Raw genomic sequence first — 13,653 nt, forward strand, 5'->3', positions numbered from 1 at the left:
TAGCCTAGTAGCTTCCAAGATAAGTTCTTTGAATGCTTCCCATTTTGAATTTGCTGTTGGTAACATCATCAGTTGGTCCCACTGTATAGAATTTAAATACTGTCTCAGTCCATCATAGTCACCTTTACGAAAGCAATAACCCTTCCCTTTACCCCTAATTGTAGTTACCTCTTTGAGTAAATCCCACTTCAGCACACTGTGATCACTGCCACCTAGTGGTTCATTTATCTGCAGATTCTTAATGCATGAAGAATCACTGCTGATAATCAAATGAAGAGTATTCTTCCCTCTAGTTGCCTCCTGAACATGCTGATGTAGAAAACAATCATCCAATAAATCCACAAAAGCCTTGCTAGTGTGTGAGTGACCAGCCCCCAAATTCCAGTCAATATCTGGAAAATTAAAATCCCCCATTATAAGAGTCTCTGATTTACTGGCCCACTCTATTTCCCTGTACAGTATCTTATTATACTCATCAGAGTCATTAGGCCCATAGCACACTCCTACTCTCAATTTTGATCTCCCAATGGTTATGTCACACCAAACTGACTCGACACTGCACTTGTCCAGCGATGTCCACTGGCTTCACTTCCTTGGATTTTATGTATTTTTTAACTAATAGCATAACCCCTCCTCCCTTCCTATCCAGTCTATCCTTTCTGTAGAAGTACTACCCAAATTCCAGTTCTGCATTCCTTATATCTGTGTGACACCACGTCTCTGATATCCCAACAATATCTGCCTTTGATGTTTTGAGCAATACCTCAAATTCATCAAATTTATTTACTTAACTCCTAGCATTGATGTACACGCAAGTATACATGCACCTATTTCTATTCTTAGCTACCCTATCACAACCCATGTGTTTTCTTGTACAGCAATGACTCCCGGCAGTCTCTGAAATATCCTGCATCTTGTTTTTCAGGCTTCTGCTCATTCCAATAGAAGCAGTGCAAGAATCTCTTTCACCTCTGCCAGTGGCTAATGTTAATCTATTCGTCTTTGTCTCCCCCCAAGCTAGCAGTTTTCCAACTCACTTAACACTGCCTCGATAGCATCAGCAAATATTCTTGCACCCTTTCTATTTAAGTGTATCCCATCCCTGTAGAAGCAATCTCTCCTGTTAACAAGTACAGTCCAGGCTGAAAAAAATTCTACCCCTTGAGCCTTGCACAATCTTTCCAGGGCCGAATTGATCGCCAAGGCTCTCATCATATACTCCCTCCTATCGTGTCTGGTAGAATTGCAGACACTTTCAAATTCAACCCTATTTCACGGCTTTTTTTCAACAGTGACCTCTTGTTAAGCAATTTTGCCACTCTCCTACTCTTGATATCATTAGTGCCAACGTGTACAACTATATCACCTTTTGTGCCCTTAAAATATGATATCTGCTCTACAACATCATCAACCTTTGCCCCTGGCAGACATACACTGGTTCTGTTCCACCTATCCCTTTTACAAAGCATGTTCCCCGTTTCCCTAACAGTAGAGTCACCAACAACTACTGTTTCCTTTGGGACCACGCATTCTGCCTTGGGGGTTGCCGCTGTGTTGCGCGACGACCAAGTGCAAGCCCTGGCGTTGATGTGGGCAGCTGAGAGCTTGAGCACTTTACTGAACTCATTCCAAAAACAGTGGACTCATATCTTTATGCCGATGATCTCACAATCTCCTGCCACTCTCCAAACGTGAATTATATTGAGAGACAATTGCAGATATAAATAAATCGGATCCAGATTTGAATGAAACAAATCTGTTACAGACTATCCAGCCAGAAATCAACTGCCATTCACTTCTGTACCATGCATTCTGATCCTCAACTCCAAATTGATACCCATCCTATTCCAATAGCAAATAGTATTCATCCGCCTGGCTTAAATTTTGACAGTAAGTTAAACTATCAAAAACACATTGAACATCTCCGAACAGCTTGTCAAAAAAAAAAAAAAAAAAACATACTCAGAGCCTTATCAGCAACAACCTGGAGAGCAGACCATTACACCTTGCTTCACTTATATAGATCCATAATCAGATCTTGACTGGACTATGGCATGCCTGTCTTTAATTCTGCTAGGGAAAATGCTTTATCTTGCCTCAACCCTATTTAACATTCAGCTAAAATATATATGACTTCGCTAAAATATATGCTAATGGACTCTGAGAGTGGAACAGGTGCAACAGCGGTATTCCACGACACTACCATTTCTGTATCACTTCTGACAGAATGCAGTAGTTACACTACTGAATTATATGCCATACAGCTTGCTCTGGAAAACATTTTCCATCCCGCAATCCAAAAGAGCATACTCTACACAGACTCACAAAGTGCCCTATTAGCAATTCAAAATATTTCTCCACCTACTCATCCATTACTACGTCTCAGAGATCATCGACAAAAGGTTGACTTCTGCTGGATCCCAGGCCATACTGGAATACCAGGAAACAGAATTGCGGATGCTGCTGCCAAGCATCCATGCAGCACTGCCCCAATGAATTTTCTGGTCCCGTTCAGTGATTACAAAATGCATATACAAAATATATGCAAGGAAAGATGGACACTTCTGTGGCAAAAGCATATAAGTAACAAACTCCTTGAAATTAAACCTGTACTGCAATTATGGGCCTCCAATTTCCACACAAACAGACAAGAATAGGTAGTTCTGGCCAGAGCCCAAATAGGCTATACTCATCTACAGACAGTCCTCGTATAACACGTGTTTGCACTACATGAATTCGATCATACGCGATTTATAAATAGGGGAACGATGTCTTAAGAACTATGAGGAGTTATTCAGGGAGGGGAACTTTGAATGACAGAGGTGAATTAAACTCTGGCAGTGATCTAGATGATTTTGTAATAACTGAGAGCAAAGTGGAGGAGAAATTGTTGAAGGTACCTAGGGTAGATGGGATCTATCCCATGCACCCCAGAAAGGCACCTGGGGTGCATGAGCTCTATCCATTTTTATTAAAGGAGGCAGCAAAGGAAGTAAGAAAACCTTTAGCCATAATTATGAGAGCTTCCTTGGACTCAGGGGAGGTACCCATGGATGGGATATGTGCAAATGTGACCCCAATTCCCAAAGGGCGACACAAGTAGTTACAGACCTGTTAGTTTAACTTCTATTCCAGGGAAATTAATGGAGGCACTGGTTAAAGAAGCACTGCAGGATCGTCTAGACAAGACTCAGTTATAGCTCGGACACAGCATAGTTTTGTTAAGGGGAAGTCTTGTCTAACCAATTTGATTGGATACTATGATATGATCACAAAGGAACTGGATGCAAGGAATAACTTTGATATCATATATTTGGATCTTAGAAAGGCTTTTGATACTGTTGCACATGGAAGACTGCTGCACAAATTGGAGCAGTGTGACATTGGAGGCAAATTGCTGCTATCTATAAAGGGATGGTTGAGTGGGAGAAGACAGATAGTGGTAATCAATGGACACTGCTCTTCGTGGACTAATGTTATTAGCAGAGTCCCTCAGGGTTCAGTGTTGGGTCCATTGTTGTTTTCTGTATTTATTAATGATATTGAAATTATATCTGGCTTAATGTCCAAGTTTGCAGATGATACGAAGGTTGGCAGGGTTGTTAATGACTAATGACAGTAAAGTGCTGCAACAGGATCTAGAAAAGTTGTGCAGATGGGCTGAGAGGTGACAACTGAAGTTTAATATTAACAAATGTAAAGTACTGCAGATGGGAAGCAGTAACCCCCGAGTAACAGCATCAACTGTGTGGTACTGCACTGACAGTGGTAGAGAATGAAAAGGACCTGGGGGTTATTGTGCAGGTAGATATGAAGTTTTCTGAGCATTGCAGACGGTCTGCAAGAGTAGCTTACGGTATCTTGTCAATGATATACAGGAATTTTTCTAGCAGGGATAAGGTGATTATCCCCTTGTATAAGGCAATGGTCAGGCCACACCTTGAGTACTGTATACAGGTCTGGAGGTCTCATGTTAGGAAGCGAGTGCAGAGAAGGGCAACAAAATTAGTGAATGGAATAAAGGATTGCTCTTATGAAGAAAGGCTTAAGTTTTGCAAATTACAATGTCTGGACACTAGGCACCAGCGAGGTAATCTGATTGAGGTGTATAAAGCCTTAAATGGTTGGAGCATGCTCAGTGCTGATGAGATTCTTCCTTTTGCTCAGAATAATCACTTGAGATGGCATAAATTGCCATCTCAAGTGATTATTCATTTGAGATGGCAATTTATAGGATAGGCAGTTGTAGGATAGATGTGCGGAAGTTTGCCTTTAGCCAGTGTGTGGTTGATTGCTGGAACAAACTTCCATCTGTCATTGTAGAAGTTGATAGCTTAAATAGATTCAAGGCAGAACTAGACAAAAGTTTGGAGCAAGTGTTTTTTTTTTTTTTTTTTTTTTTGTTTTTATTTTGGCTGATGCTATATAAGCTTGCTTTCATGTGTCATGTGCCCATACTGATGTTAATGATTGGTAGGAAGGTGTTTCCGATGAACATGATACAGTGAGATGCAGAATTTGAGTACAATGTGTATAACCAGATGGGCAGCAAAAGAGGAAGAAGGGTGAGATATTTAGTTCTTAAGAAGCACATAGATTCCAAAACAGTATACCCAGTTCACAAGAGCATACTGCTTTAAAAATACCAGTGTTAATATTGAGTAAATCAAAAATGTTTTAAACTATAAACTAGTTTGCAGTCTGCTTAATAATGAGTTAGGTGTGTCAAGGTAATTATGGAATTTGTTTGGCTAAGAATAAAAAGTAAAATAACAAATAATTATTTTCTTATGTTAATTTCTTATATTAAACTAGAAGGAATGGGATGCACTACTGGTCCATTTGACATAAATGGCATAATTCTTGTGAATCTATACAATTTTCCAACAAAAAAATTAAATATTTGACATTTATATTCATGCAGCAAGAGGTTTTTGGGATTTGGAAATAAGAAGTATAAATGGTCCTTGAGGCTTGTCACATTCTTCCTGGTATGTTAAACTAGGGCTTGCTACTTTGGAGTCTAATGTGCTTTAGTGATTCTTCATGCATTAAGAATCTGCAGATAGAGGAACCACTAGGTGGCAGTGATCACAGTGTGCTGAAGTGGGATTTACTCAAAGAGGTAACTACCGTCAGGGGTAAAGGGAAGGGTTATTGCTTTCGTAAAGGTGACTGTGATGGTCTGAGACAGTATTCAAATTCTATACAGTGGGACCAACTGATGATGTTACCAACAGCAAATTCAAAATGGGAAACATTCAAAGAACTTATCTTGGAAACTACTAGGCTTTACATACCAACTAAGAAATATTGTTCAAGGTTTAGGCCTAAATGGATGTCAGATGAACTAATGAGACATATAACCAGCTGTTGTTGTTTTGGTTTTTAGGAGCATTAGCAACTAAGGCCATATTGCTCCGGGAATTGGCAGTGGTCATTCCCTTGACCTTTCCGCATCCTCCGTATTTGGTGGTGACGGGCTTGAACCCCGGTCTAATCAAGAAGCGTATGCTACGCACTGCTGCTCCTTCCCACCTGGCTACGGAGGCGCCAATGAGACATAGGGCAGAGAAGAAAAATGCATGGGATACATATAAATTAACACGTGACCCAGAAGCCTATGATAGATATACGTTGATCTGTAACTTATATCTGTAACTTATATCTAATTACAAAGGAGGTTAGGTAGGCAAAGGCAGATTACGAGAAATCTTTGGCAAGGGATGCAAAGAAAAACACAAGGAGTTCTTTACTTATGTAAACTCTAGAAGGAAGGGGATGAATCAGATTGGTCCACTTGATATCGATGGTCCAACTGCTGATGATCCTGCTCAGGTAGCTAACAAACTAAATGAATATTTTGCATCGACATTCACACATGAGGAGTTATTCAGTGAGGGGAATGCTAGAGGTGTATTCAACTCTAGCAGGAAGCTAGATAATCTTGTAATAACTGAGAGTAAAGTGGAGGAGAAATTGTTGAAGATAAACACAAGAAAGGCACCTGGGGTGGATGGGATCTATCCAGTTATATGAAAGGAGGCAGCAAAGGAAGTAAGTAAACCGTTAGCCATAATTATGAGAGCTTCCTTGGACTCGGGGGAAGTACCCAATGACTGAAGATGTGCAAATGTGACCCCAATCCACAAAGGAGGATCAAAGGGCGACACAGGTAATTACAGACCTGTGAGTTTAACTTCTATTCCAGGAAAATTAATGGAGGCACTGGTTAAAGAAGCACTGCAGGATCATCTAGACCAGTGGTCTCAAACTCAAATTGCATGCGGGCCGAATGCACGATCTGAAAGCAGCTGACATGCCGGAATTTTTTTTTTTTTAACAAAATGAGAGTGAATATAAGCACTGTATTTAAAACAAATACATAATTGAAATGTATTTGCGGGCCATGAAAAATTGCTTGGGGGGCCGGATGTGGCCCGCTGGCCACCAGTTTGAGACCACTGATCTAGACAAGACTTCAGTTATAGCTCGGACACAGCATGGTTTTGTTAAGGAGAAGTCTTGCCTGACCAATTTGATTGGATACTATGATGCTGTCACAAAAGAACTGGATGCAGAGAATAACTTTGATATTATATACTTGTATCTTAGAAAGACTTTTGATACTGTTGCACATGGAAGACTGCTGCACAAATTGGAGCAGTGTGGCATCGGAGGCAAATTGCTGCTATGGATAAAGGGGTGGTTGAGTGAGAGAAGACAGAGAGTGGTAATCAATGGACACTGCTCATCGTGGACTAATTTTATAAGTGGAATCCCTCGGGGTTCAGTGTTGGATCCATTATTGTTTTCTGTATTTATAAATAATATTGATGATGGTATATCAAGCTTAATGTCCAAGTTTGCAGACGATACAAAGGTTGGCAGGGTTGTTAAGAATACTACTGGCACTGTGCTGCTGCAACAGGATCTGGAAAAGTTGAGCAGATGGGCTGAGAGGTGGCAAATGAAGTTTAACATTGACAAATGTAAAGTACTACATATGGGAAACAGCAACCCCAGAGCAACGTATCAACTCTGTGGTACTACACTGGCAGTGGTAGAGAATGAAAAGGAACTGGGTGTAATTGTGCAGGCAGATATGAAATTCTCTGAGCAGTGCAGATGGGCTGCAAAAGTAGCTCATGGTGTCTTATCAATGATATACAGGAATTTTTCTAGCAGGGATAAGGAGGTGATTATTCCCTTGTATAAGGGAATGGTCAGGCCACACCTTGAGTACTGTATACAGGTCTGGAGGCCTCATTTCAAGAAGGATGTAGAGCTGCTGGAATGAGTACAGAGAAGGGCAACAAGATTAGTGAATGGAACAAAGGGTTGCTCTTACAAAGAAAGGCTTATGTTTTGCAAATTACAGTGTCTGGAGACTGGCACCAGCGAGGTTATGTGATAGAGGTGTATAAAGCCTTGAATGGTTTGAGCATGCTCCATGCTGATGGGATTCTTCCTCTTGCTCAGAATAATCACCTGAGAGGGCATAAATTCAAATTGAGGAAAGATGGATGTGTAGAAATTTGCCTTTAGCCAGCGGGTACTTAGTTGGTGGAACAGACTTCCATCCCTTGTTGTGGAAGTTGATAGCCTAAATAAATTTAAGGCTTAGCTGGATAGGTATTTTGAACGAATGGAGGGATGAAGTGGAAGTTTTTTTTTTTTTTATTTTTTTTGGCTGATGCTGCATAAGCTTGCTTTCTTGCATCATATGCCTCTACTAATGCTAAAATGCTAATGAAGCTAATATTCTAGTGGACTCAAAAGAGGGAATTTAATTTTGATGAACCCTGGTTGTCCTGCAACAACAGAAATCTCTGCTTGCACCTCTGTGATGGTTGGACTGTAGTAACTATGGGTATATCCGTATCTGCAAATCTTGAAACACTGCACCTAGTAAAGAGGAGGTGACACCTTAGATGTGAATCAACGTAAGCATTGAGATGTGGTGTCCACATTCTACCGAGGAATGCCACTTGTCTGTGTCACCAGGCAATACTAGATGGAGGATGACTCTCATTATTGGGTGCAGTACCACTACATTTTGCTTATTTGAGGCTTGAAGTGGTGATTTCCATGTTGTCTCCAGTGCAGAGCTTTGGCACTCACCATCATGCAGTAGGAGTGATGTAATTTGAGGTTACATATGAGCATTGTGATGAGATCCAGTACTCCTTACATTTCAAGGATACAGTTCTAAAATGGTTTTTGCATGTCGGCTGCTGGATAGTCCACTGTATTGAACTTGTCGGTAACTCTCCAGGAGGCATCTGGGTCAGCTAGTATATGCCATTGCTCTGTGAGCAGACTGGTTGGTGTCCAAGTAGTGTGTGTATAAAGGAGGACATTGTTCAGGCTTTGTCAACGATCTTCAGTTTTCTTGTTTTGTGGATGCAGCTTGTCATGATGCCAAGGCCTTTTCAAGTACTGATGACCTCATTCAACTTGTTCATTTATCTACCAAAGTATTAGACAATTCTAATCACATACCCAGAACTTTTCTTTTTCTTACAAATACCCCTTCAAAGTTCCACAGTCATTGGTTTTCTAGGTATCTCGAATCACAACTTGGTAATGATTGCTTCTCGAAAGTTCCCTCTCTGTCATTGCCATTCTCAGCGTAGAATGCAAAATGAGATGATTTGCAAGATTTTACTTTTCTTTGGTTGGATTGCTGTTTTTAATCTTATGATCCAAGTGTACTCTCAGATTACATTAGTGACATTGTTCTTGTATGGATGAAGTCCTTTATTCCATATTCCACCCTAAAACCTCATCCTTTTTCTAAACCTTGGTTTTCAAATAAATGAGCTAAAGCTGCTCAAGATAAGAATGTTGCATGTCACAGTAGTCTAGCATTCAAATAACCTGTTTCATTTTCTGCTGCACTAAAGCTTGCAACAGTTGTAAAATAGTTATTAATCAATCCAAATTTGATTTTGACCTGTCTAACAGTAGAAAACTTGCTTCTTGTCCAAATGGTAGTTTAACATTCTGGTCTCTTGAAAAAACTATTGGTCACAACTTCTGACCATCTATACTTCCATCTTTGTTAAAATCTGATGGTTCTGTTGCCTCTTCAACTAAACATAAAGCCAACTTACTGGCATCCTGTTTTTCTTCTAACTCTTGTGTTGATGACCTTGGTGTGAGGATAGTAAATGACCATGACTAGGTACTACTCCTCCAGGAGTATATGGCTAGGATTCATTGATGGTATAATAAGTAGTATCTTTGTTTTAATATTGAAAAATGCAAAGAGGAGGTAAATTTTGGGTTTACAGTCTAGCAGACATGACATTTGCCCTACAGTACAGACAGACTGGTGTTCTATCAGTAATTTATGAATATTTGTTTATACAGATAAAGAGGTTTATACAGATAAAGAGGTTTATACAGATAAAGAAGTAAGATTTGCAAATCTTACACAATAATCTTATTGTGTAAGGCAATTGTGAGGATTGTACTTGGAATATTGTGCCCATGTATGGTGGCCACAAAAAAAAGTTAAAAGTCTGAAAAATGAATGACTCACCTGGTAAGATTGGCAAAAGGGACCTACATGAAGAAAGAGATCTGATCTGGATCTGAAATGCTTTGAGAGAAGGGAAAAAAAAAAGAGTTAAGATGAAATTTTCACCATAAATAATAACAAAAATGCAAATTAAGGGAGGAAAGTTATAGAGGTCAGTCATTTGGGAAAAAAGTAGAGATCAGTTGAATTGGTATCTAGACAAGGAATGAATTGCAGGTAGTAAATTTTTTTTTTTTTTTTTTTGCTAGTGCTATAAAAGCCTGGGCTATCTTGTACTTTATAACTAATATTAACAACCTTCATGAATTTCCACCGTGATTAAAGCAGTTCAAATGAAACTTCGCATAAACTTTTATTAACATATCACAAACATAATTGACAATTAAAATTCAGTAAACTGTCTTTTGCTTTGATCAGGCAAAAGGCAGTTTTGCTTGATCAAATAAGTGAATTTTTTGGAGTATTTCATTGTTGATGGAGTTCTTACATTCAGCAGAGATCACTTCAGAGCTTCCATATTTTTTTTAAGAGTTGTATAAGCTGTTCTTTCCAATATGCTTTTAGTTTTTAGTCTCATGCTCAAAGCAATCAAGTGGATTCAGATTGGATAAGTACAGAGGCCATCATTTAGTATTTTGGTTATATTGATGAAAATTGGAAAATCATTGTGATATCATTTGCCCTAGTCTCATGAGACAACACCAAGGAAGAGTTGTGCCTTCATGGATTTATTTACTTATGGTACATTTCTGTTTGTTCCTTTTGCATTAATGGAGAAGCATTAGTTTTGCCACTTGTAGTGGCTACTGCTCGAACTATCATAGAAGTTAGCTTCCACAATTATGGCTTTGAAATCACTAGTATTTTGTTATGGTCCCTGAACTCACAACTGAGTTCAGACACTATTCAAATTTTGTTGGAGGGGAAAGACTGCTCAGTTGCAAAGATCTTCTCATCAGAAAAATGAATATTTTTGTATTCACTACATTTGTGAGTACAAAAAAAAAAAAAAAAAAAAAAAAATCATAGTTTTTTATCATGTTTGCTAAAGGAGTCTCATTTGAGCAAATCAGCAATTTTTTCTGCCTTTTTAGTGGCTGATGAGTATTTCATATTGATCATATGCAGCCTGAATTTGGACAATCCAAGTATGTACCAATCCCCTGAAATTTCTGGCTATTTTACCGAGTATGTCACTTCCAAACTGAGTTTTTGTATCTTGCATTTATATATTATTGCACCTGAACAGTTAGATAGTTTCTTGGTTTTTGAAGATGCATAACTGAAAGTTTCAATGAAGCCAGCACAGTAGTAGAATTCAAAATTAGAGGGCTAAGCAATTTTTAACAAAGTGAAATGGGGTATCTTTTGAAATAATAATTTTAAGAAAATCCAATTTAAATTATGTCCTAAATTTAAAAATAAAAAATTTCCTATTGTTTGCTTTCTTTAGTTGTCATTTTTTACTGTGGTTTCCTCTTTGTCTATTTTCATTAAATTTCATTACTATTAATTTTCAGATAAATTATTTTCTCTTATCATCACTTCTCCTTGGACACATGCACTTCTCAGTTGATTATTATTTATAAATTTATCTGTACATCTGTTTATCTTTCCATTTTCAAGACTATTTCTATTCATTTCTTGTCAGGTTATTTCTTCTATGTTTATCTCGATTGCACTCTGTTGTTCTTTATTTTTTTCAGAACCCATGTTCCATTAGTTATTCTGCATTTTCAGCTTGCACAACATGTACATCACCTTGTAAACACTCATTTGTACAGCTATAACACGTGATGAGGACAACATGTAGGAATTCGGCACCTATGAATTTGGTGAGCTGTGACCAGAGAAGTTGATGCAGTAAGGAATTCCCAATGCAGTCAAACCATTCAAGCAAATTTTTGTAACTCTGAAACTTTTATGCTTTAATTTACATCTGGATATTTAAGTTGTTCCATTACTATTTATTCTCATATACTGTAACACTTAGCAGCACTTAAGATACTTTAGTAGTTTGACACTTTTAAATTAAATAAATTTTTTGTGTGTACAGAAAAAAAATTCAAAGTATGGTTTTTCTTCTTCTTTTATATGTAAACAATTGAAGTGCAGGATAAAATTCAATAAGCTGCTTTCAATATTTTATAGATTCTACAAGCTGCTGGTTCATGGCATATGATTTTCTTTGTTGTAATCATCTTTTTGGGTTCATTTTATCTTGTAAATCTCATTCTGGCTATTGTAGCCATGTCTTATGATGAGTTACAGAAGAAAGCCGAAGAGGAAGAAGAGGCAGCTGCTGCTGAAGAAGCAGCACTTGCTGCAGAAGAAGCTGCAAGACTGGTATGTAACATTGCATCATCCATGTTTTTCTTTTATTAACAATTTTCTAGAAAATGAATTTTTTTCTTGTGAAAACACTAAAGCATAAATGTTTCAGTGTTTCTACAAGTGTGAAAGGTTTTATTTTTTATTGCAGATGAATTAGATGTAATTTTAATTATATGTTAACAATTTGTTTTGTTATTGAGATTACCATTTAAAATTAAGTTAACCCCTTAAAATTCAAAATTTTAAGCCGTTAACTACAGTTGCTAGAACGAGAGCTCTTCAAAATTGCTCTTTTTTTTTTTTTAACATGATATGTAAGACATCAGTTGTCATTTTCTGTGACTGATTTTAGTTATTCAAGACTGTTGGAAAGCTTTTCTGCTGTTATTTGCTAAATCACAGTACCATACCTTATTAGACATCAAAGCCCTTACAGTCTCACATAATTTTCCCATGATCATTAGCATTAGTTTGGGCATATGATGCAAGAAAGCAAGCTTATACAGCATCAGCCAAAAAACAAAAAAAAAAAAAAAAAATTCTCATTGCACTCATCCAGTCACTGCAGATGTTTGTCTAGTTCAGCCTTAAATTTATTTATGATATCAACTTCCACAATGACAGATGGAAGTCTGTTCCAGCAATCAACTACCTGCTGGCTAAAGGCAAAGTTCTGCAAATCTATTCTGCTACTGTCTTTCCTCAATTTGAATCTACACCCCCTCAGGTTCATAATCTGAGCAAGTGGAAGTATCCCATCAGCATTGAGCCTGCTCAAACCATTCAAGGCCTTATACACCTCAATCGGATAACCTCACAGGTGCCTAGTCTCCAGATGCTGCACCTTGCAGAACTTAAGCCTTTCTTGGTAAGAGCACCCCCTTTGTTCCTCTCACCAATCTTGTTGCCCTTCTTTGTATTCATCCTTCCTAAATCCTTCCTAAAATACGGCTGCCAGACCTTTATGCAGTACTCAAGGTGTGGCCCGACCATTGCATTATACAAGGGGATAATCACCTCCTTGTCTCTGCAAGGCAAAATTCCTATTTATCATTGACAAGACTCCATGACCTGCTTTGGCAGCCCGTCTGAGCTGCTCAGAGAACTTCATATCTGACTGCACAATTACCCCCAGATTTTTTTCATTCTCCACTTCCCTAAGTTTAGTACCACACAGTTGATAAGTTTCTCCTGGGTTACTGCTACCCATATGCAGTACTATGCATTTGTCAATGTTAAACTTCAGTTGCCACTTCTCAGCCCATATGCCTAACTTTTCTAGATTCTGTTTCAATAGCATACTGTCTTTACTGTCATTAACAACCCTGCCAACCTTTGTATTATCTGCAAACTTTGACATGAAGTCTGATATAGCTTCATCGATATCGTTGATAAATACACAAAACAACAATTGGCTCAGCACTAAACCCTGGGACACTTCACTAATAACATTAGTCCATGAAGAGCAGTGTCCATTTATTACCAATCTCTGCCAATCCTCACTCAACCATTCCTTTATCCATTGTAGCAACTTGCCCTTACTGCAAGGCCCCGTGTGCCAAGCGTTTTCATGGGCAAGTGATTATTGTGTGTATGTCGAGTGTTTTTCTTCCCAGCGACTGAGTTTTCCTTTGTTTTCTCTTGCACTTATTAAGATTTTCTGTTAGGTAGCTCTAATTTCTTAAAAGAAATAAGAGAGCCCAGAAGAAGGAAAGTACCTTTTTCTTTAATTTAGATATCCTTACTAACTGTACTAACTCTACGCTTGG

General features: G+C 38.3%; 1 protein-coding gene across 1 annotated transcript in view; it reads left to right on the forward strand.

The window, feature by feature from the left end:
• LOC150089320 (sodium channel protein para-like) overlaps window positions 1–13,653 on the forward strand; it is a 2,114,826-nt gene that overhangs the window by 809,979 nt on the left and 1,291,194 nt on the right. The window contains exon 11 of the mRNA XM_090389008.1: window positions 11,702–11,896. Coding sequence (XP_090245134.1) covers window positions 11,702–11,896 — 195 coding nt within the window. The remainder of the gene's footprint in view (window positions 1–11,701; window positions 11,897–13,653) is intronic.

The sequence above is a fragment of the Mastigoproctus giganteus genome, chromosome 2 (genome assembly GCF_048544385.1).
Source record: "Mastigoproctus giganteus isolate SK-2022 chromosome 2, ASM4854438v1, whole genome shotgun sequence".
Classification (NCBI taxonomy): domain Eukaryota; kingdom Metazoa; phylum Arthropoda; class Arachnida; order Uropygi; family Thelyphonidae; genus Mastigoproctus; species Mastigoproctus giganteus.